General features: G+C 44.7%; 2 protein-coding genes across 5 annotated transcripts; both read left to right on the plus strand.

The window, feature by feature from the left end:
- Positions 1 to 8962: 8962 nt before the first annotated feature.
- Positions 8963 to 15263, plus strand: LOC125506920 (CSC1-like protein RXW8). Of its 2 annotated transcripts, XM_048671624.1 has the most exons (12): positions 8963 to 9143; positions 9243 to 9364; positions 10210 to 10574; positions 11048 to 11194; positions 11509 to 11572; positions 11658 to 11867; positions 12274 to 12471; positions 12567 to 12865; positions 13125 to 13404; positions 13539 to 13814; positions 14078 to 14311; positions 14480 to 15263. In XM_048671624.1, exons 3-12 carry the CDS (start codon positions 10294 to 10296, stop codon positions 14903 to 14905), a joined length of 2415 nt encoding a protein of 804 aa, XP_048527581.1. In that variant the 5' UTR covers positions 8963 to 9143; positions 9243 to 9364; positions 10210 to 10293; the 3' UTR covers positions 14906 to 15263. The 2 variants fall into 2 exon arrangements, with proteins under 2 accessions (XP_048527581.1, XP_048527582.1); XM_048671625.1 differs by lacking the exon at positions 9243 to 9364 and having other exon boundaries at positions 8963 to 9191.
- Positions 15264 to 16334: 1071 nt separating this feature from the next.
- Positions 16335 to 22340, plus strand: LOC125506921 (CSC1-like protein RXW8). 3 transcript variants are annotated; one of them, XM_048671627.1, is made up of 12 exons: positions 16335 to 16648; positions 17388 to 17774; positions 17879 to 18240; positions 18520 to 18666; positions 18914 to 18977; positions 19071 to 19280; positions 19422 to 19583; positions 19682 to 19980; positions 20173 to 20449; positions 20527 to 20802; positions 21151 to 21384; positions 21521 to 22340. In XM_048671627.1, the coding sequence occupies exons 3-12, from the start codon at positions 17960 to 17962 to the stop codon at positions 21851 to 21853; spliced, it is 2283 nt and encodes a 760-aa protein (XP_048527584.1). In that variant the 5' UTR covers positions 16335 to 16648; positions 17388 to 17774; positions 17879 to 17959; the 3' UTR covers positions 21854 to 22340. The 3 variants fall into 3 exon arrangements, with proteins under 3 accessions (XP_048527584.1, XP_048527583.1, XP_048527586.1); XM_048671626.1 differs by having other exon boundaries at positions 17388 to 17611; XM_048671629.1 differs by lacking the exon at positions 17388 to 17774.
- The last annotated feature ends 1666 nt before the right edge of the window (positions 22341 to 24006 follow it).

Raw genomic sequence — 24006 nt, forward strand, 5'->3', positions numbered from 1 at the left:
CCGTTCATCTGGCGGAAGACCATGGCATGGGCCGGCCTGAATGCATCGTGCATCGCATGCAATCCATCAACTTTGTAGTGGAAGGGATCCACACGTACGTGGCCACGTTTTTTTTTTTTTGAAACAAAGAAGGTGGCTGGTTGCCGACCTTATATTTCAAAACAGGCCAAAGCCTGATGAAGTAGCAGATACAAACAATGCCTGATGGATGCACCGGACGGCGCCTACTGCCTGGGTCCGAACCGAATAATTGGATCTCTCTGACACGAAGCGCGGCTGAAGGGGGTTCCTGCCTCGACAGGAAGAAGAAAGAAACACAAGCACTGAAGCACTTGATTTTGCCAGATGCGAGGCGATCCATCGCGGGAACGGCCGGCGTATTCCCTTGACTCTTCTTTCTGCCGAAATCTATGAATATAGTACGTACGTACGTACATTGTTGTATGCCGACCTGTGCGTGTGTACGTGCCTACAATATTTTGTGTATTTTCTAGTGGGAAGCAATGGACCAACGGCACGCACGCGCCCACTTTTCAAGACCGTACGTACGCCATGATGTTGAAGTAATTTCGTCTGATGAAATGCCGCTGCCAGTCATTGCGACCGAGCGATCGACGACCTTTGTATGTGTGTGGCCTCGAGCTATTAGCTCACCCGCTTCGGTTGCAGGCTTGTTAGTGTCGAACTGAAAAATGCAGTATATTTTTTGCTCACTAATTCGTGAGTTTGATAGTTTCTTAAAAAAATCATAGGTGCACAGTTACAGAAAACAAAAGAGTGGATCTGGAGCTTTGTACGTGACGTCTAACTAGAAGGGTTGGGTGCGTTTTGCTGAGCCGTTGGTGTTGTTGAGATTCTTAAAAAAAATACTCGCTTTGTTTTAAAATATAAGATGTATTACTTTTTTGAAAAGTTCAACCTCTTTAAATTTGAACAAATTTATAGAGAAATATATCAAAATTCATGATATCATATTGGTTTTATTAGATTCATCATGAAATGAATTTCCATATATTTTTTGGTTTAATATTGTGGATGTCGATATTTTTTGGCTCTAAACTTGGTCGAAATTAAAGAAATTTGACTTTCCAAAGAACTATTACCCCTTGTATTTTGAATTGATGAAATATTTAGTTTGGCGGATGGGAGACGATGGAGTGTGTTTTATGTTTATTACAATGCGTTTCTTTTGTGGGTTTTTCATGGTGTGATTTTGTGTTATGCGCTAATCAATTCATATTTTTATGGGTAAATTTCTACATCGGTGGTTACATGTACTATATTGGTGCTATAGTACCATCACATGGTGGCGCTTTTCTTTTTCTAGATGGTAAGAGGGCGCACGGGGTTGATATGTCTTTCTAGCCGGTTGGTATTGATTGATTTGAAAAATCGTTGGTCCGATCAAAAGTGTACACCAAATTCAAAATTGAATATCTCAATTGAATAAAAGAGTTTCAAAATTAGAAAATATGGTGAGTTAAAATAATTAAACGGGGAGCTCCTTTAGAAATATTGACCGAATCAGGTGATTAAGTTCTAAACCAAAGACCTCAATTAGTTGTGAGGACTTAAGAATTAGGAAGCATAGTGTACAATATAAAAGATTTGAATGAGAGCTTTGAGAAATTATTGACTTGGCCAAAATCGGATGACCCAATTCTAATTGAACATCTCAATTGATTATGAGGCCTTTTACCCTAAAAAGCTTAGTGATATAGTAGATGGGTAACACTCTTAATTAACTTAGTTAGTTTGCTCAAAATCTAAAACATAACAATGCACTAATCAGATGATTTAGTCATTAAAAAAAGAAATACATTGATTGCACAGGTCAGAACGCTCGCCCAAGATAGTATAGTCTCATAACGGGTGAGACGCTTGGTCTAATAAAAAATTGATATTTTTTGCTGCCTGCCACAGCTCCGTGGTAAATTTAAGTTATGATGTATTAATCCAGAGCAATCAAGTCACCGCTCCAGTGCTCCACCACGCGTATCAAACAGCATCTGCATTCAGTAGAGCCGTGTGGGGAGCAAGCGCAGGAAACAATAGGCAAAGGACATACGCGCGTACTATTCCCGCAGCCGTATATTGCGAAGTATACCACGAAAAAGCCTGCCAGGAGTGAATCGCGAAGCATATTTCCACGAGGCAGATAACGAGCTACCTGATGCTCAGCCTCTGTGACGCCGCACTCGGACATGTGCCCTTTTTCGGAAAGAGTAAACAATGCTCGTCTGTTATAACAGGATATGAATATTCTATTATACTAGTTTTTTAATCTACCTGTCAATAATAATATGTTTGTGTAAACAAATGTTCATCGTTCATTAAATTCTGTGCATGAATTACCTAATATTTTGATTAGGAATTTGGTAAGTAGATTAAAGTGAAATTGGTTCAAAAGGTAAATAAATTAATGTGATTGATTATCATATACATGGAAGGTTGGACGAAAGGATGATGAGAAGAAAGGTGAAATGGGATGAAAAAAAGATTGGATATCATGCTGTCGTAGTCAACTATTTTTTATTTAAAAATAAATAAATAAATAAATAAAAGAAATGTGCGCGACTGTTTAATTGAAAGCGCCGAGAGTGATATCGGTGGTGGTGGTGTGGCGCGTGTAGACCGCGATCGACCGACGTTGATGGATGCCCCGGACGGTGCCTACTGCCTGGGCCCGAACGAATATCTCCGGCCGACACGCCCACGCATGCATCACCACGCATGTGTATATGTGTGCTTGTCTCCGGTGCGCCGCTCAGGCGTTGCTGCCTCCACACAATGTGAAGTAGACCCGGCCTGTATTTTAGACGTCGACCCGGCATGTATTTGTACCCCGTATGCATGCATCGTGCGTAGGATCGCCTCGCATCGCATGCAATACTTGAACTTTGTACAGCGGAAGCGACCGACACGTGGCCACGTTCTGATTCTTCCGTCTCAAAATACGCACGTTACGTCAGGAAGATCGAATTAAGCAGGCTGGTCAAATAAGGCCGTACGTCACGGTCCTTTGTGAGTTGTGAGTCGTGTGGCGTGGAAGTAGCTCGCCTGCTGTTGCAAGCCTAGCATTTGGCGAGAACACATCACAGAGCCCTTAGGATAACATCTTCTTACTCCAACCCGGCCGGGGCAATCTTAAAGCAAGCAAGAGGTGACGTGATTTACTGGAGATTTGGCACGTGTTTTTCACTCGTGGGCGACTAAACAGACAGCACGCGCGTGATCCGCGGACCAATCTCTAGCCTGGAGGCCGACCCACCCGATCGCGGCCGCGGCACCCCCGATCCGACATGACGACACCGCCACGGACGGACGGACCCGGTCCGACCTATGTGACGCCCCGCATGAGGCTGCTCCTAATGCATGGGTGTTTAGATGAGGTGCTAAGCACATTAAATAGGTTAGCAACTATACTCCCCAATGTATAGGTGTTTAGTTTATGGTTGCTAAGCTTGCTTCATTTAATGATTTAGCAACTAAAACTCTTCATATATTGGTGGGTTTTTTTCCTTTAAATGTTTTGCCTAGGTTCACGCGCTTAGCATTGTTTCTTTCTGAGGTCACAACACTCATCTCTCTCCTCTTAAATAACATGCCACATCAGATTTTTTGCCTACATGGAAGGCTTACCACCTGTACAAGGTGAAGCATTGGGAGGGGCCTGACACCCGCCGCCACTCCTGCGTCGCTGCCCGTGGGCCCATCCAGTGCCCACCACGTGCCCCTTCCTTCTCCGTGGACCGATAGCAGGGCAAAATATTTGGCCATTTACTTATTGTTCCCCAATTTATTTCTTTTTATTTATTGGCAATAATAAATACATCTGGTTGGTTTTTTCTCGCGTTGCTTATGGAAGAGAGCGGGAGCAGAAAATAAGATGGTGTTTGGTTCTCTAGTCCTAGGACTTTTTTTAGTCCTAATAACTAAAAAGTCACTAGTCCCTAAAAAGTCCCTTCCTGTTTTTTTTCTCATCATGTGTACGTGATGATGGGACTTGATGTCATGTCTCTTTAGATCGATTCGAGGGTTCAAAGATGATTATTGCGACTCCGAGGCACTTGTTTCTTAATTGTAAGTGCACAAAGATTTTTCGGCTGTCACTGATTTGGTAAGGCCGGCTCAGAGGTGCTTCTGCGGCTTGTTTTGACGGAGAAAACGGTGGTTCGGTTTTAGCGACCTAGATGTAGTTCTTAGAGCATTACTAGTAGAGCCCTCAAACCCCTAAAAATAACCGCATTTTTACAGTTTTCGCCGAAAAAACGCCATAGACCAGAACCTCTAAACCCTCTAACCCGTAAAAAATTTTAGAGGTCCAACCCTCAAACCACTTTGCAATCTGTAGAAGTAGGGGTTGAGGGGAAAATCGCCCCCCAACCCGCACTCCTCCTCGCTCGCGCGGGAGCCAACCGCCTCCTCCTCCCGGCTGAAGGAAATATGCCCTAGAGGCAATAATAAAGTTATTATTTATTTCCTTATATCATGATAAAAGTTTATTATTCATGCTAGAATTGTATTAACCGGAAACATAATACATGTGTGAATACATAGACAAACAGAGTGTCACTAGTATGCCTCTACTTGACTAGCTCGTTAATCAAAGATGGTTATGTTTCCTAACCATGGACAAAGAGTTGTTATTTGATTAACGGGATCACATCATTAGTTGAATGATCTGATTGACATGACCCATTTCATTAGCTTAGCACCCGATCGTTTAGTATGTTGCTATTGCTTTCTTCATGACTTATACATGTTCCTATGACTATGAGATTATGCAACTCCCGTTTGCCAGAGGAACACTTTGTGTGCTACCAAACGTCACAACGTAACTGGATGATTATAAAGGAGCATTACAGGTGTCTCCAAAGGTACATATTGGGTTGGCGTATTTCGAGATTAGGATTTGTCACTCCGATTGTCGGAGAGGTATCTCTGGGCCCTCTCGGTAATGCACATCACTTAAGCCTTGCAAGCATTGCAACTAATGAGTTAGTTGCGGGATGATGTATTACAGAACGAGTAAAGAGACTTGCCGGTAATGAGATTGAACTAGGTATAGGATACCGACGATCGAATCTCGGGCAAGTAACATACCGATGACAAAGGGAACAACGTATGTTGTTATGCGGTCTGACCGATAAAAGATCTTCGTAGAATATGTAGGAACCAATATGGGCATCCAGGTCCCGCTATTGGTTATTGACCGGAGACGTGTCTCAGTCATGTCTACATTGTTCTCGAACCCGTAGGGTCCGCAAGCTTAAGGTTTCGATGACAGTTATATTATGAGTTTATGCGTTTTGATGTACCGAAGGTTGTTCGGAGTCCCGGATGTGATCACGGACATGACGAGGAGTCTCGAAATGATCGATACATAAAGATTGATATATTGGAAGCCTATGTTTGGATATCAGAAGTGTTCCGGGTGAAATCGGGATTTTACCGGATTACCGGGAGGTTACCGGAACCCCCCCGGGAGGTATATGGGCCTTAGTGGGCCTTAGTGGAAGAGAGGAGAGGTGGCCAGAGATGGGCCGCGCGTCCCTCCCCCCCTTGGTAAGAATAGGACAAGGAGAGGGGGCCAGCCCCCCTTCCTCCTCTCTCTCCTCTTCCCCCCCCCCTCCGCGAATCCTATTCCAACTAGGAAAGGGGGGAGTCCTACTCCCGGAGGGAGTAGGACTCCTCCTAGCGTGCCTCCTCTTGGCCGGCCGCCCCCCCCCCCCTTGAACCTTTATATACGGAGGCAAGGGGCACCCCTAAGGACATAAGTTGATCCACATGATCATATTCTTAGCCGTGTGCGGTGCCCCTTCCACCATAGTCCTCGATAATATTTGTAGCGGTGCTTAGGCGAAGCCCTGTGACAGTAGTACATCAAGATCGTCACCACGCCGTCGTGCTGACGGAACTCTTCCCTGACACTTTGCTGGATCGGAGTCCGGAGATCGTCATCGAGCTGAATGTGTGCTAGAACTCGGAGGTGCCGTAGTTTCGGTGCTTGATCGGTCGGGCCGTGAAGACGTACGACTACATCAACCAAGTTAGCGCTTTCGTTGTCGATCTACAAGGGTACGTAGATCACACTCTCCCCTCTCGTTGCTATGCATCACCATGATCTTGCGTGTGCGTAGGAAATTTTTTGAAATTACTACGTTCCCCAACACCGGCCTCCTCCTCCCGCCGCGCCGGCCATGGAGGGCCCCGCCGCCGCCACGCCTCCGCCCGTCGCGCCCGCCCCGCCCGCCCCGCCCGCCTCGCCCGCCCCCGCCCAACTGTCCGTGGCCGACGTGGTGGCGGCGACCCACGTCGGGGCGAAGCGGCGGCAGGCGGGCCTCGCACCACCTCCTGCCGCCCCGACCACCGTCATCGCCCCGGCCACCGTCACCGCACCGGCGCCCGCCCTCACCGCCACCCACCCCGACCACCAAGAAGAGCCGGCCGAAGGCGGCCTCTCATGGGCCGCGAGGGGCGGCCTCCAAGGTCGCCGGCTCGTCCCCGGCCGTGACCAAGCCACGGAAGAAGCCCGCGGCGCGGAAGAAGCCCGCGGCGTCCGCCGTTGCCGAACCTCCTCCCGCCGCGCATGAGGTGTTCGAGGAAATGGCAAACCCATCCTCGTTCATGGACCTCCTCCAAAACGCGAAGGTGGACCTCGGAGCTCCGCCTCTAGACCCCTTTAGGGTTGGTGACGACTTGGAGGAGAAGGAGGAAGATGAGGAGGATGTAGGGGATGACGAGGAGGTGGTGGCCGAGATAGGGGAGGAGGCATTCACCGCCGCTTCCCGCCCACACGCGCGGTCGACAAACTACACCGAGGCGGAAGATGTCCTCTTGGTTCGTGCTTGGGCAGCTGTGGGAATGGATGCAACCACCGGCACCGATCAAACTGGTAAACGGTATTGGCAAAGGATCGAGGACGTCTATTGTAAGATCAAGCCGAAGAATAGTGGGTTCATCCATCGCTCTTTCCGGTCGCTTCAAGGCCGGTGGGAGTTGATCAAGCCCGCTTGTTCTCGTTGGAGTGCGGCCATGGACCAAGTGATAGATGCACCACCTAGTGGAACCGTGGAGAGTGACTATGTGAGTACATATTTCTTCACTATTTTGATTATGTGTGTGCACTATGCTATTGGTGGGTTCTTATGTGATTTATGTGTGGTTGATAGGAGACAATTGCCGGCATGAGTTACAAGGAGATGGCCGCTTCCAAGGGCAAGCCATTCCCATTTAAGCATGTTTGGTCAATTCTTCAAACCTTTGACAAGTGGAATTTGAGCGATCAAGAGACCGCACCCAAGAAGTCGGCAATGCTAAGGATGGATGATAGTGAAGATGAGGAGGAGAGGAACTTGGGCAAGCCCGAGGGAACCAAGAAGGGCAAGCTAAGGGTGAAGATGGAAGAAGAGGCGTCAAGCCTAAGGGAGAAGATGGACCACATGATGAAGGCAAGAGATGAATTGACAACGAATACATTGGAGACGAAACTTCTTATCACCGAGAAGAAGAAAGAGGTCAAGCTTGCACAAGTTGAAGCAAAGCGTGAAGAAGCAAAGCGCAAGGCCGAGTTGGAGGAGAGGATGATCAAGCTCAAAGAGGCAAAGGTATGGAAAGAACTCATGGTGGAAGAGAAAGAGCACATGATGATGTCCAAGAAGGACATGGATGAAGACCAATTGCAATGGTGGAAGGACTACAAGAAGGACATCGCAGAGAGGAAGAGGATGTTCCGTGTTGCGTCCTCTACTTTTCGAGGTGACACTCCAATGAGTAGTTGTGGTGATGGCGGTGTGTACGACTCCACCAGTGCCGATGGAGATGCTTGATGGAGCCCGCTTGTGGTCTAGGAGATGGCGCCGAGGTGCAACTTTTTGGTGATGGTGCCGATGAGAGGAGGAAGATTATGATTTTGTGATGTAAACTATTAAACCATGCATCAATGATTGTCATTTGGAAGTTTGTTTGGAAGTTGATTGTATTCTTGTTGTCATAAATTGTGAGATGTCAAATGATAGATTTAAAGGTTGGGGTCGAGGCAAACACTAGAACCCTCAAACCCAACCCTTTAAGGGTTGGATTTGAGGGTTCTAGTATTTGTCCCTGTTTTTCAACCCTTAAAAATGTCAAAAAGTGGTACTTCTTAACTCTTAAAACTGCTTGAAGGATTTAAAAGTTTGAGGGTTCTACTAGTAATGCTGTTATAATGCTTGAGTTGCTTTGTACTTCTCGAATCTTCACAATAGGTCTGAGTTTTGCAAAGAAAATGTAAAGAGTAAGCAAGAAGGATATTATTTTAATACGAAACAATTACCGGCCAAGTGCCCTGTTCTTAAAGCAAAAGGTGACGTGATTTACCAGAAATTTGGCACGCGTTTTTCACCGTAGTCGACTAAACAGACAGCACGCGCGTGTGCGTGCGTGCGTGATCCGTGCGCGGACCAATCCGGCAGTCCGTAGCTCGCTCGAGGTGGACCAGATCGCGGCCGCTGGCCTCCGATCCGACGGCCCAGGTGCGCGCGAGCACGGCCGCCATGACGACGACACCACCATGGACGGACCGGGTCCTCTTACGTGGCTCCCCGCATGACACCCGCCGCAGATGGGCCCAGCCGGCTCCCACCACGTGGCCCGAGCCGCCGTCGTCATGGCCAAGCCTCTCCATTTTTTTAGCATCAGTAAAGACACAAGCGCTCATATACACGCGCATACACTCATACCTATGAACGGACACGCACACTTTATCCCTATAAGCACCTCTGAGAGACTGAGCCGGCATATCATCTTGAGATTTTCGCCGGAAATCCTTAAATAAATTCAGGAATAATGCGAGCACCAGAATTTGAACCTGGTGGGTTGAAGATACCACTGTTCACCTAACCAATTTGATTCCATTTATTTATTGTTCGCCCATTGATTGATTTTTATTCGCCAGAAATAAATACCATTGGGTTGGTTTTTTCGCGTTGCTTACGGAGGGGCGGAAAGAAAATAAGACTTGGAAGGAATCCCTGAGCCCATCAACTCCTCTCGCTCTCGCTCGCTCCCGGGCAACCAAAAACTCCACGCCCGGCGGCCGAGGCTTCCGCTCCAATCTCCGGCGAGGTTGCTCCCTCGCCATTGCCGCGCTCGTTTCCCAGGTGGGCGGCGGCCGTTCCGCTCCTCTCCTCTCCCCGCCCGCGCTCCCGGTAACCGTCGGCCGCCTTATTCCTCCCTTCTGATTCCGCTTCATGGTGTAGGGTTCTGCGGCGGCGGCACGAGACTCGCTCGAGGACGACCGACGCCGGGCGGCGGCCGGCCCCTCACTCGCTCGCTCGCTCGCTTGGTTCCGGCGGGCTTGCCCTCCCCGTCGACTAGGAGGGTAACGGATTCCTCTGCCGCTCCTCCTCCGTTTTCCGCGCTTATTTTGCTGCTGCTACTGCTACTTTAGTTCGGCAGATTCGTTTCGGTTCTGGCGAGTTCCTGCCAAGTGGCGGCAACGGTTGCGACGCATTCCCTTCACCACCTCGCGCAAGCCCCGGAGATTTCCTATTTTCCTCTTTTTTCTTCAGCGATATTAGCTAGCCTGCGCTCGGTTGGTTGGTTGGTGTGTTTTTTCACCGGTTGTTCTGCTCTGATTTTGTATTGTTCCGTTCCGTGTTAGCTTTATTTAGTCTTATTACTTACACCTGGGACATGGAGGATTGCGGGGTAGCCTTAGCCTAGCGTTGCGTTGCTGGTGCTGGCACGCGAACCGACCCCACAGTAGAGCGATCGAATCTGGCCTACCTGTTCAACTCTACCGGACAGCTCGGATTCGCCCACTTCCAGTTTGCAATGCAATGCAATGCTTGCTCATGCTGCTGCTGCTGCCCAATCATCGAATTTAATTTGATTATATAAACTATGACCTTGGAGTACTACTGATATGTGCTTTGATCTACTAAGGGAGGGGGCTAATTTGCGGGTAATCTTTGGTAATTTCAGTATGGTTTTTCTGAGACCACTGCTTGATCGACGGTTCTGTTGTCCTGTGGCACTTACACATCATGCAGCTTGTTTCGTTTCAAAACTGATGTAAAGGGGGAACTTGTTAAGCACGTTTGGAATGCGCATACACTCCTGGTGGGATGACAATGGAACTGGCAGTGATGCTGCTGTGCAATTTACAATTCAGCCTGCAGACTCAATGTGTTAACCACTATCTTCCTATTCCTATACCTGCAGGTGCCAAGGGCATCACGGATGGTGCTTCTGTGCATATTTAGATGACATATGATCTGTTTTCGGTGACTGACCCGGTAGAAAGCCATGAAGATCAGCGCACTCCTGACCTCTGCGGGCATCAATATTGGGCTTTGCGTGCTCTTTCTGTCGCTCTATTCTGTTCTGAGGAAGCAGCCAGCCAATGTCAGGGTCTACTTCGGCCGGAGGATTTCCGAGGAGCATAGTCGGCTCCGAGAGGCTTTTATTTTGGAGAGGTTTGTTCCATCAACTGGCTGGATCGTCAAGGCCCTGCGGTATACCGAGGAAGAGCTCTTGGCAGCTGCTGGGCTGGATGCTGTCGCTTTCAATAGAATGCTTGTCTTCAGGTACACCAAATTTCGTCTTTGATATCCATGTATCCCTCTGTGCCATTATTGTGTTGGTTAAAAGACAATGGTATCTGATTGATGAGCTTGTTAACATCCACGCGTGGTCTGAATCAGAAGGAGACAGAAACTTGTTGCTCTGGCAGCTGCATACAAAATAGAACTTCTTTTAATGCTGTTATATAAAATCGTAGAGGACAGACCCAGTGCATAGAAGCTCCCACACAAGGTGGGGTCTGGGGAGGGATTATAGGAACTTAGTCTTACCCCTGCGAAGTGCAATGCAGAGAGGCTGGTTCGAACCAAGGACCTTTTGGCACAAGTGGGGAGGACTTCACCACTGCGCCAGGCCTGGCCTCTATTATATAAAATCGCAGATGCCTCTTTTTTGTTTGCTATTTTCTGTCATACTGCTTTTCTATCAGTTTAACATCAGATTCGAGTTTTGCACACTGATACATTCGTTTCTGCAGCATACGTATCTTTTCACTGGCTGCCCTTCTGTGTGTGTTTGGAATACTTCCATTGCACTATTATGGAAAAAATATACTACATAGTCGGATTCCTTCAGAAGATTTGGATATCTTCACAATTGGGAATGTGGAAGTGCGATCAAGATGGTGAGCTGAGCAATTTATTTTAATTTTATCATAAGGTGTTTTTTAGGGTATCATAAGGTAGTTTTTTTAGGCTATCATAAGGTTTTTTTTTTCTAGGCTATCATATGGTGGTTTTATCAAGGCTGAAATTGTATATTTGTTTGTCGTATGCTGTGTTGATTATTGGTATTTATAGTGTTAATCGTTTTGCCTCTAACTGGACTTCATTTAGTTCCGTGCACGTCTCCACTCTTCAAAACATGAGAAAATAATATGTATATGGGAGCGCAATATACATACTTCTTTATTCAATTTATTTGCTGGTTGCATTGCAGGCTTTGGGTTCATTGTCTAGTTCTCTACATAATATCTGGAGTAGCTTGCATTCTCCTATATCTTGTAAGTATTTTTTTGAAGTACGGACTATTCTACATCGTCATATTGAGGAACACATGTAATGTTGTTTCCTTACCCAATCTTTCAGGAGTATAGGCACATTGCTAGACTGAGGCTCCTTCACCTTAAGCGTGCAACACCCAATCCAGGCCAATTTACTGTGCTTGTTCGCGGAATACCAAAGATAACAAAAGAATCGTGCAGTAGTGCTGTTGATGATTTCTTCACCAAGTATCATGGATCAAGTTACCTATTCCACCAAGTTGTTTATAAAGTTGGGAAAGTTCAGAAGATAATGGTAAGCAATTCTCATACAACGTTTCTATTTGTTTGGAGGGTGGGAGATGTGGGAGAACGTGACATAATTGCCAAGGTAGTATTTTTATGATTTAATGCTGTCAGTCTTAGACTTACTTTCCTCGTGGTTCGGTAACCGCTATGTCATGTAAGGGATAATTCATGTGCTGCACATTCATTATGATAATTTTTGTCTTCTCCATGAATTTGTGAAATGATCTCATATCATTTAAGTTACATTTATACATTTTATCTGCAAAGGTGTTTGTGATATTGCATATTCTTTTTCATATTCTCCCTGAGTTACTGAATTGATCTCAGATCGGTTGATTTGGATTTGTACCTTTTATCTGCATATTAGTATTTTGCCTTCTGCTTCTGGAGTAAAACTGTTTCGTATACTGCAGACTGGTGCCAAGAAGGCATGTAGAAAGTTGAAACATTTCACGGACACCACTGTAGATCAGAGCTGCAAAGCAATTACATACCGGTGTTGTCTTTGTGGTGCCTCTTCAAATTCTTTCCACTTGTTGCCCACTGACGAAGTTGTACCGAGCAGAGGAAAAGCTGACCTGGACGATTCTAGCTTGAACATGGATAATGAGGTTTGCTTCACAATTTTGCAAACATTGATTCTTTTACTAAGTTTATCAACAAGTCGATATAGAATCAGTAACTGCAGTTCTGGAACTATTTACAGGAATGTGCGGCTGCTTTTGTATTTTTCAAAACTCGGTATGGAGCACTTGTTGCGTCAGACGTTCTTCAGACATCGAACCCTACGAAGTGGGTTACTGATCCAGCTCCAGAACCAAATGATGTGTATTGGTCAAACATTTGGCTTCCCTATAAGCAGCTTTGGATTCGACGGATAGCGACGCTTCTTGGTTCTATTGTTTTTATGCTCTTATTTCTGGCACCAGTGACGTTTATAAATGGTCTATCTCAGCTTGATCAGTTGCAGAAGAGGCTTCCTTTCCTTAATGGGATATTGAAGCAGTAAGTACCTATGTTGCACTGGAGCTGACATCTATATTGAACTTCATCTTCCCTATCGACTAATATGTAGAGTCTAGTATGCATCAGATCTCATTTAGAGCTGAAATTTGAAACAGCAAGCAAAACCATTTATATCTAGACCGATTAACACATTTTAGTTTGAGTGTTTTGTGATAGTTAAGGTACTACTATTCAGCATAGACATATGGCTTGTCCTTCATTTGTAATTGGCTTCTATTGACTCCTCTTCCATGTGCAGGCCACACCACATGGTCCAACTAATAACTGGATACCTTCCGAGTGTCATACTGCAAATATTTCTGTACTCTGTTGCGCCAATAATGATGCTATTTTCAACACTAGAGGGGCCTGTATCTCACAGCGAAAGGAAGAGGAGTGCTTGCTGTAAAGTGCTGTACTTCTTGATTTGGAATGTATTCTTTGTTAATGTGGTATCTGGTACTGTCTTAAAACAATTGGATTTTTTTTCAAGCCCAAAGGACATTCCTGTCCAGCTCGCTAAGGTTATACCTGGGCAGGTTAGTTCCATCTTGTTGTTACGCAGTAGAAGATCATTCTTCTTTTTTCTTTTGAGAAAATGCAGAAAGATCATTTTGTTTATGGAAGGTCAATATATTCTGACTGCAATTCTGTAAATCCATTTTGATTTCAGGCTTCCTTCTTCATCACCTATGTTCTGACTTCAGGATGGGCCAGTTTATCATCTGAACTTATGCAACTCTTTGGTCTGATCTATAACTTCATAAGGAAGTATGTTCTGAGAATGAAAGAAGATACAGAGTTTGTCCCCTCGTTCCCCTATCACACTGAAGTACCAAAAGTATTGTTGTTTGGACTATTGGGATTCACATGCTCTGTACTGGCGCCCTTGATCTTACCTTTTCTGCTAGTCTACTTCTTCCTGGGTTATGTCGTATACCGCAATCAGGTGAGCGAGAAACTAGAGTTGGTGTTATAGTGTTATACTAATAAGTCCATAGCAGTTGTTATGTTGCATTCTGTTTTCTTAGAACAACTATGTTGCCATTATACATATAGGTGAACATTGTTTAGTAGCTTACACAGTGCTATCCGCAGATATAAATTAGGACAATTTAAGATGTTCTTGTCAACGATTAAATACTTGATACAAAGTATATTTGCTATTTTTGCTTGGTATGCTAATGATCTGCCATCTGTATATGTCCTCAGCTGCTCAATGTGTACCGCACGAGATATGACACCGGTGGTTTGTATTGGCCGATTATACACAACACAGTGATATTCTCTCTCGTGCTCACCCAGATCATCTGCCTCGGTGTATTTGGCCTGAAAGTATCACCAGTAGCTGCAGGCTTCACCATACCTCTCATCATCTTCACTCTTCTGTTCAATCAGTATTGCAGAACCCGGCTTCTTCCACTGTTCAGCACTTTCCCAGCACAGGTTTGCATTGCTTCCATAATTCTCTAAGCTAGGAAATAACATACTGATGAACATGAACCTAGTTTTTAGTGCAAACTCGGAAATAACTCAGGGGCAGAACTTTATTGCCATTTCCTGACCGGTGATTATTATCCCTGTTTTGTTGACCGCTGTGTTCCGCAAGTGCAGAATTTAATCGACATGGACAGGGAGGACGAGCTGTCAGGAAGAATGGAACATATTCACCAACGGCTCCATACCGCATATTGCCAGTTCCCTGATTCCGAAGATATACAACTGGAGGAGATTCGGACCGTCGGGAATGATGAGGACGTCGGAGGTTGTAGCTCAGGCGGGTCCAACGGCAAAGGTAGCCCGGGTGAGTTCAACGGCAAAGGTAGCTCGGATGAGTCCAACGGCAAAGGTAGCCCGGGGGAGTTCAATGGCAAAGGTGGCTCGGACGAGTCCAACGGCAAAGAGACCCTCCAGGAACAGCAGCAGCCCAGAAGGGATCTGTCTCACCCAACACTCAAAGGGCTCCCCGTTAGCCGTCTGCAGAATGCCGTGAGATGCGTCACTTTCCTCATTAGGCTGCAGAAAAGAGGCTTGTCATGATACAGCCAGCGTTGGACAACTAACTACTGACGAACCCTTTCATCATGTGGCCGCTCATGTAAATGTACAGCGATATATAGGCCGTACAAGTTTTTTTTTTTGGAAAAAGAGGGGGTTTATAGATCATACATACAAGTACACAAGATACATTAGAGAATAGGTTAAGAAAAATAGTAATCCAAGTAAAGCATCATCATGGTTAACTGGGGGTGCAATTTTGGTCTTAGGGCAGCGTCCGGAAGTTTCGACAGACATGAAAGTGATCGGTGTCGTGAGGTATCATGATCATCATTACCTGTAAAGTCTTCTTACCTGTAGACATCCAAGGCTGTGGTTTTCATGCTTGTCTGGTTAGTTCTGTCCTGGGCATCTCCGTTTGATGATGAACTTGACCTGTTTTTGTCGAGAGGCATGGGCAATCATTTTTGTATTTGGTGGCAGCTCTTGGCATCTAGCACTGGTCAGGCACAACATCTTTGGGTGATTGCGAACTCTACAGCGAGGATAAAAATCAGGGGGAGTTGTCAGTCCTGTTGTCCATTGTTCTTTTTATACCCTGGTCGGTCCAAAAATAGTAACCGAGCGTGCAGCCAAGATCCGTTGGTTAAATAATGAAATGAAATGACCCCTTGGTTACGATGTTGATTAGCGAGCAATTATCGGTGGCTAATACTACCTCCGTCCCGTAATATAAGAACGTTTTTTACACTAGCTCCGTCTCATAATATAAAAGCGTTTTTGACACTGCACTAGTGTAAAAAAACGCTCTTATATTATGGAACGGAGGGAGTAATTAATAATAATCCTTGCAATTTGGGAGGGCCAGCGCGGCGTGGAGCGCACGCAAGGAAGCCCGATGAACTGTATTCAAATTAGATCCCGAATTGTATTACTTATTAATCAGGTTGGAGGAATAATTATGTATGGAAGCAAGATTAGTGAATAATCTACCCTCCTTGTGGGGGCATTGCTGCTCCTTGTTGCCAGCCTGAGTGATGTGGTTGGGTCCGCAATTTCTATACACCGCTCGTTTGCAGGCGTCAGGGAGTCGACGTCTCAAGCGTCTCCACCGTTGAGCCGACATACTAAGCGTGAAGCGTTTTTTCTTAACTTTTGTTTCTTCCGTTTCTATTATTATTACATGTGTTTTTTTCTCTATCCATTTCCTTTTTCTTTTTCGTTTATCATTTTTTTCTCTGTTCACACTCTTCTTCTTTTTTTCCGTTGTTTTCGGCGGCGATGGGGCGCGTACAAACTTGTTTAAAATTTACACAATGCTCCTACGTATGAACAACCATTCTCAAAATGTATATGAAGTTTTCTACACGTACACGAGTGCCCAATTTTTGAACATGGTATACACATTTTCTTTAATGCACTGGGGTGGGCCCCGCATTGGAATTGGTTGGTTTTGGGAGGAGTGGATGGGCTCTGCCTCTGCCTCTGCCTGCTCCCTCTCTCTCTCTCTGCTCTGCCGAGACAAATCAACTCCTCTGACCTGTCGCTCCCTCCCTCCCGCCTCCCACCAACCAATCGCCGGCGACCTCGGCCCCTCGCCATTGCCGCGCTCCGTCGAGGCGGGCGCTTCCCCCGCTACTCTCCCCGCAATGCTCCCGACGCCCGCCGCGTTTCCCTTCTGATTTCTCCGGTCGCTTCAGGGTGGCGTAGGGTTCCTCCTGCCTCTGCGGCGGCGGGCGCACGACGTACGTCTTGGCTCCGGCGGCTGTTCCAGTCCAGTCTGAGGTAGCAGATTCCTCTTCCTCCCCCCTTTTTTTCTGCTCCTATGTATTCTTCTGCTACTTCCATCAGAACGGCAGGTTGAATTCTTCTGTAGTGTTCTCGGCATTTTGGTCAGAGGTTGGAAGTTTTCCATTTTGTTTCTAGTCAAATTATTAGCCCCCAAGTTGGTCGAATCTGATTTTGAAGCGCTCCTGCTCAGTACTTTTGATCGAATATAGCCCACCACCTGTTAAACTCAGCCGGACAGCTCGGATTCCTCCCGTTCATATCTCATGGAATCTGTGCTCAGAAAAATTATCTGAAGGAATTTTTGCTCAGAATTTGCCGCAAAAAAATCATCTCATGGAATCTGTGCTCGGAGTATGCGATATTACCATGTTGTGCTAGATAATGTGTGCTTTGATCGAGCCAGGGGGGCGGTGCTCGGATTCGGTGGCCACTTGGAGGGGAATCTTTGGTTATCTCAGTTAACTGATAAGTACATCCAAAGTTGAAAAAACAGCACTAGGAGTTAATTGTGCTTTTGCAACTGCCTTGCGCTTTTCTGACAAAAAGCGCAGGCTTAACCGCAATTAAGCACCAGGGGTTTTGCTATCCCGGCGCAGGCACGCCTTTCTAACTATGGTCTTGTCCCACTACCACATTGAGCAGCTTTTGCTTCATCTGGAACTTGTCAAGTTTAGACTTTAGACTACTTCAGTCTCTAGTGTTAAGCAGTATCTTCATCTTCCTGTATCTGTAGGTGCCGAGGACATCAAGAATGATGCTTCTGTATATGCTTAGATGACATCAATCAGCCGGACAGCTCGGATTCCTCCAGTTCACATCTGATGGAATTTGTGCTTTGATCGAGCCAGAGGGGGGCGGTGCTCGGATTCCTCCAGTTCATATCTGATGGAATTTGTGCTTTGATCGAGCCAGCAGGGCGGTGCTCGGATTCTGTAGCCACTTAGAGGGGAATCTTTGGTAATCTCAGTTAACTGATACATCCAAAGTTTGAAAAAAACAGCACTAGGAGTTAATTGTGCTTTTCTGACAAAAGCACACGCTTAAGCGTAATTATGTGCATATTACGCGCTGCTATCACCCAGGCATGCCTTTTTTAACTATGGTCTTGTCACACTACCAAGTTGAGTAGCTTTTTGCTTCATCTGGAACTTGTGCAGTTTCGACTTTAGACTACTTCAGTGTCTACTACTGTTAAGAAATATCTTCATCTTTCTGTACCTGTAGGCCCCGAGGACATCAAGGATGATGCTTAGATGACATGTGCTCCATTTCTTGTCCGTGGCTGGTCTGATAGGATAGGAAGCCATGAAGATCAGTGCGCTCATGACCTCTGCTGGCATCAATATTGGGATCTGCGTGCTCTTGTGGTCGCTCTATTCCGTTCTCAGAAAGCAGCCAGCATTTGTAAGGGTCTACTTCGGCCGGAGGATCGCCGAGGAGAATAGACTGCTCCGAGAGGCCTTCATCTTGGAGAGGTTTGTTCCATCCACTGGCTGGATCGTCAAGGCCCTGCAGTGTACCGAGGAAGAGCTATTGGCAGCTGCTGGGCTGGATGCTGTTGCTTTCAATAGAATGCTAGTATTCAGGTACTCCCGAGTTTTTGTCCTGATATCCATGTACTCCTTCCTTGGTATCATTATTCTGCTGGCTAGAAGAAGACACTGGTATCTGGTTGATGAGCATATTAACATCCATCTATGTATGTGTTGACTATAAAATCAGGAGACGGAAAGTGGCAGCTCTGGCAGCTGCCTTATAAAATTGGGCTTGTTTTAGTGCTTGTTAAGAAGAATCCTTTTTCTATCGGCTTAATGGACCTCAGATTCCAAATTTGCAAACTGATGTATTCATATTTTTTTCTGCAGCATACGCATCTTTTCCCTAGCTGCCATCCTGTGTCTTTTTGGAATTCTTCCAGTGCATTATTTTGGACGAAAGATGCATCGCCTTGAGATTTCGTCAGAACAATTGCATATGTTCACAGTTGGTAATGTGGAAGTGCAATCAAGATGGTGAGTTGAACAATTTATTCTAGGTTTATCATAAGGTAGTTTTATCAAGGCTGAAATTTTATATTTATTCGTGGTATGCTGCGTTGATCATTTGGATTTATAGGGTTATCTTGTTTTGCCTCTACCTTGACTTGATTAGTTCCTTGTATGTCCACTCTTCAAGACATTAGAAAAGAACAGGCAATGTATGGTGGCGCAACATACATCCACACTTCTGTATTCATTTTATGTGCTGGCTGTATTGCAGGCTTTGGGTTCATTCTATAGTCCTCTACATTATATCTGGAGTAGCTTGCTTTCTCCTATATGTTGTAAGTTTTTTTTTGCTCGTAGAAAGTAGGGAGTATTCTGTTTCCTCATATTGAGGAACACATTTAATGTTGTTTCTCTACCCATTTTTTCAGGAGTATGGGCACATTGCTAGGCTGAGGCTCCTTCACCTTAAACGTGCAACACTAAATCCAGGCCAATTTACCGTGCTTGTTCGCGGAATACCAAAGACAGCAAATGAATCATGCAGTAGTGATGTCGATGATTTCTTCACCAAGTATCATGCATCAAGTTACTTATTCCATCAAGTTGTTTACAAGGCTGGGAAAGTTCAGAAGATAATGGTAAGCAATTCTCATACAACATTTCTATCTGTTTGGAGGGTGGGGATGATCTCAAATCGCTTGGTTTGGATTTGTACCTTTTATCTGCATATTAGTATTTTGCTTCCTGCTTTTGGAGTAAAACTGTTTAATATGCTGCAGACTGGTGCAAAGAAGGCATGTGGAATGTCAGACCCTTCCACAGACACAACTCTAGATCAGAGGTGCAAGGCTGTTACATACCCGTGTTGTCTTTGTGGAGCCTCTTCGGATTCTTTCCAGTTGTTACCGACTGACGAAGTTGCAAAGAACATAGATAAGAAGGTTTGCTTTGCAGTTTTGCGAGCATTGATTGCTTTATTTACTATGTTCATCTTCAATAAGAATAAAATCAGTAACTTCAGTTCTGGAACTATTTACAGGAATGTGCAGCTGCTTTTGTATTTTTCAAAACTCGGTATGGAGCACTTGTTGCTTCAGAAGCACTTCAGACTTCGAACCCTACAAAGTGGGTTACTGATCTAGCTCCAGAACCAGATGATGTGTATTGGTCAAACATTTGGCTTCCTTATAAGCAGCTTTGGATTCGACGGATAGCTACTGTTCTAGGTTCTCTTGTTTTTCTGGTCTTATTTGTGGTACCAGTGGCATTTATACAAGGTCTATCCCAGCTTGATCAGTTGCAGAAGAAGCTCCCTTTCCTTGATGGGTTACTGAAGAAGTAAGTACCATGTACTGGAACAGACCTCTCTATGCTCATCTTCATATCCACTGACTCGTAGACTCTAGCATGCATCAGGTCTCATTTAGACTGGTTAACACATTCTACCTTGATGTATCTTGAACATATAGCTTTTTCTTCATTTATATGTAGTTGGCTTCGAGAATTGACCCCCATCCCTTTGACGTGCAGGCCATACATGAGCCAAATAATAACTGGATACCTTCCTAGCGTCATACTGCTACTATTCCTGTACACCGTTTCGCCAATAATGATACTGTTTTCGACAATGGAGGGGCCTACATCTCACAGTGAAAGGAAGAAGAGTGCTTGCTCTAAAGTGCTGCACTTCTACATTTGGAATGTGTTCTTTGTTAGTTTAGCATCTGGTGCTGTCATAAACCAATTGAACCCTTCTTCGAGTACGAAGGACATCGCTGTCCGGCTAGCTCATGTCATACCTGAGCAGGTTAGTTCTATCTTGTCTTTCATGCTGCAGAAAGATCATTTTTCCTCTAACTAATACACTGTAAATCTGTGTTTCAGACTACGTTCTTCATCACCTATGTTCTGACTTCAGGATGGGCCAGTTTATCATCTGAACTTATGCAACTCTTTGGTCTGATCTATAACTTTATAATAAAGTATGTCCTGAGAATGAAAGAAGATATCGCGTTTGTTCCCACATTTCCTTATCACACAGAAATACCAAAAGTTATGTTGTTTGGACTATTGGGCTTCTCGTGCTCTGTACTGGCACCCTTGATCTTACCTTTTCTGCTAGTCTACTTCTTCCTGGGTTATGTTGTATACCGCAATCAGGTGAGAGAGAAACTAGAGATGGCTTCTAGAATACTAATAATCACATGGCAGTTGCTATGTTGCATTCTATTTTCTTAGAACAACTATGTTGCCCCCGCAAAAAAGGAAAAACTATGTTGCCATTACAAGTGAACATTGTTTAGCAGCATACAGTGCTATCCGCAGATATAAAATGGGAAAAATTAAGTACATGCTCTTGATGGCAAATACTTGATAAAAATAATTTTGTTAATTTTTTCCGACGAGCAAGGCAGGAGCTCTGCCGATTTCATTATGCTGCCGATTTTTGTCATATGAACCCTATTGGTTCTGTATGCTAATGATCTGCCATCTTGTATCTGTTTTCAGCTGCTCAATGTTTACCGCATGAGATATGACAGTGGTGGTTTGTATTGGCCAATTGTACACAACACGGTGATATTCTCTCTAGTGCTCACCCAGGTCATCTGCTTCGGTGTATTTGGCCTAAAAGAATCACCAGTAGCTGCAGGCTTCACTATACCTCCTATCTTCTTTATTCTTTCGTTCCATCAGTATTGTAGAACCCGATTCCTTCCCCTGTTCAAAACTTTTCCGTCACAGGTTCGTGCTATTATTTCGATACATAACACTCCAAACTAGTTGGGAATAATAACCCAGGAGTGAAATTTATTGTTACGGTGACTGGTGAGTCGTTGTTATCCCTGTTCCACTGATTGGCTGTGTTCCGACTGTGCAGGATTTAATCGACTTGGACAGGGAAGACCAAAGGTCAGGGAGAATGGAACATATTCACCACGGACTCCGTTCCGCATACCGCCAGTTCCCTGACAATGAAGATATAAAGCTGGAGCAAATCCTGACCGTCGGGAATGATGAGGACCAAGACGAAGGCTGTAGCTCGGGCGAGCGCAACGGAGAAGAAACCTGCAAGGAACAAGAGCCCAGAAGGGATCTGTGTCACTCAACTCTGAAAGGACTCCCTGTTAGCCGTCTGCGGGATTCCGTGAGATCCATCGCTTTGCTCTGGACTGCAGAAAAGAGGTCCGGTGATAGAGCATTGATTAACTAACCACTAACTAACCCGTTTATCTGTCCGTCCGGTCGTGTAAATGTACGTCAGTATAGGTCATACATACAAGTATAGTATACATCATGCATTAGTTAGAAAATCCAAGTGAAGCATCATCATGGTTATTGGGGTACAATTTTTGTTTAGGGCAGCGTTCGAAGTTTGGACAAACAGGAACTAAGGCCACCCACAATGCGTGGTATCATGGGCTAGTATCATAATAACACATGATACTACTTTAGTTACTGCATCCACAATACATAATATCATACATTAGTATCACATTATCACTCGATATGTTCAGTTGTAAAATCTTGATACGAAATTGTGGATATGATCTATTTCTTACGAACTCTTCTTGTTTGATGCTCTGTGAATGTGATATTGTATCGTAATATTGAAGAATATTGGGTTTTATGCCTGGCTGAGGGCATGCAACTCTGTTTGATGAACTTAATCTGTATTTATGAAGAAGCATGCACAATCATTTTTGTATTTGGTGGCAGCTCTTGAGCTGTCATCTACAATATCTGTAGATGATTTCAGACTTTACAGCCATTATCTATCACTATCATTTTTTTAGTGCAATTGACAGTAGGACATTGTCCCAATGTATAATTTTATTAAGATTTATATACAAATGTACATGCAAAGAATAAATAATGGGAGAATAAAACATAATGAAAGCAAAGGGAAGTTAGGAATCAGAGATGTGGGCCTATCCGAGTGCTAAGACAGCTTGATTTTTCTTTTCCGTTTAAGATTGCGCGGCTGTGTCCAATCAGAATAAGATCTTGCTTCAGCCCGAATCGCCAGAGTTAAGGATACTAGCCAGAGAAATTTTATCCCTAGGAGTTTCATTCTTGTAAATTTCATCATTGCGCTGCATCCACACGTTCTAGCAAGTAGCAACCCATAATTAAAATATCCATAGCAATCTTCTTAGGAACCATTGACTTGCCAACAGCATTTCATCGAAGACTGAAATGCCCCTCAATCTGTTATGAATAATAGATTGCCAACATCCTTGAGCAAAATTGCCAACTTTCTCATATGGGCAAGACAGACGCGTAGGGGTTTCCTCAGTGCCCTCATTGCAAAAGATATAGGTATAGATGTTCATATGAAAAGACTTGCAATTGAGAAGGATCCTAGTGTTGACCCTGTCATGTATGGACAACCAAAACAAGATTTATCTCTTGATCTACATGCACTTATTCAAAGCCATTTAAACAAAAGATGAGCCTTTGTCTTGCCCATGAGAAAGTTGTATGTTCGCATTGAGGAGTAAGCATGTGATTTTCAAATATAGCCCTATTTATCTTGCTCATCCGAATGAGGATTTCGATCAAGCAAGTCTTGTACTTCAGTATACCAAGTGAAAACTCGACTAGACAAATGCTTGTGGAATTCTTGTGCAAGATCACCAGAGTTAAGGATACTAGCCAGAGAAATTTTATCATTAAGAGCAGACGAGTGCATCTCAGGGAATTTTTAGTGAGAGGTTGTTCTACCCATTTATCATGTCAAAATAACAGAGTGCCCTTGTCCTACAGTACATGTGGCCACATCTTGACAATTTGGGATGTGCTTCAAGAGAAATTGTCAACAGAAAGAACCTTCGGTTCTGCCCTGGGGAGGGGTATTAGAATAATAAATTTCCCAAATGTGCTTCACCTAAGGAAGACTAGCCTTGTTATAAACCTTATATTGATTCTTGATCAGTAAAGCTTTGTTATGTGTATATCCAAAACTCCCAAACATCCCTGAGTTGTAGCCCTACAGACTTTTTTCCATGAAATGAGAACCCTTTATCCCCTGTTCCAATTTTTTTCTTCATAAGGTAGATAATCTTCTTTTAGTTCTTTTGGGAAGGGGTGTAAGATCATCAATTCTGGGCATGTTGATAGTAAGTTGCTCCAATTAGGTGAAAGGGGAGGAACCCCTGGCAAGCTAGGATGGCAGTGAGAGCTTGCATCTTAGCATCTAATCTAGGACATTAATATACACCATGAATTTAGGACAGTAATACTGAGCCTAAAGCGAGCCATCTCAGCAATTATCATTTCCGATCGTCTGTTTTCATGATCTGAATGTTTCTCGCCGTCGGATCACATGTGTATAGACATCTCTCCCACATCTGGCCCAGCTAT

The sequence above is a fragment of the Triticum urartu genome, chromosome 5, assembly GCF_003073215.2.
Source record: "Triticum urartu cultivar G1812 chromosome 5, Tu2.1, whole genome shotgun sequence".
Taxonomy (NCBI): Eukaryota; Viridiplantae; Streptophyta; class Magnoliopsida; order Poales; family Poaceae; genus Triticum; species Triticum urartu.

Bases quoted from the DNA above. Each gene is read 5' to 3' on its own strand.
- LOC125506921 (XM_048671627.1), top strand. From the start codon at position 17,960: ATGAAGATCAGTGCGCTCATGACCTCTGCTGGCATCAATATTGGGATC. The intron at 20,450-20,526 runs GTTAGTTCTATC...TCTGTGTTTCAG, and splicing joins CTCATGTCATACCTGAGCAG to ACTACGTTCTTCATCACCTA. The intron at 21,385-21,520 runs GTTCGTGCTATT...CCGACTGTGCAG, and splicing joins TCAAAACTTTTCCGTCACAG to GATTTAATCGACTTGGACAG.
- LOC125506920 (XM_048671625.1), top strand. From the start codon at position 10,294: ATGAAGATCAGCGCACTCCTGACCTCTGCGGGCATCAATATTGGGCTT. The intron at 11,573-11,657 runs GTAAGTATTTTT...CCAATCTTTCAG, and splicing joins CTTGCATTCTCCTATATCTT to GAGTATAGGCACATTGCTAG. The intron at 14,312-14,479 runs GTTTGCATTGCT...CCGCAAGTGCAG, and splicing joins TCAGCACTTTCCCAGCACAG to AATTTAATCGACATGGACAG.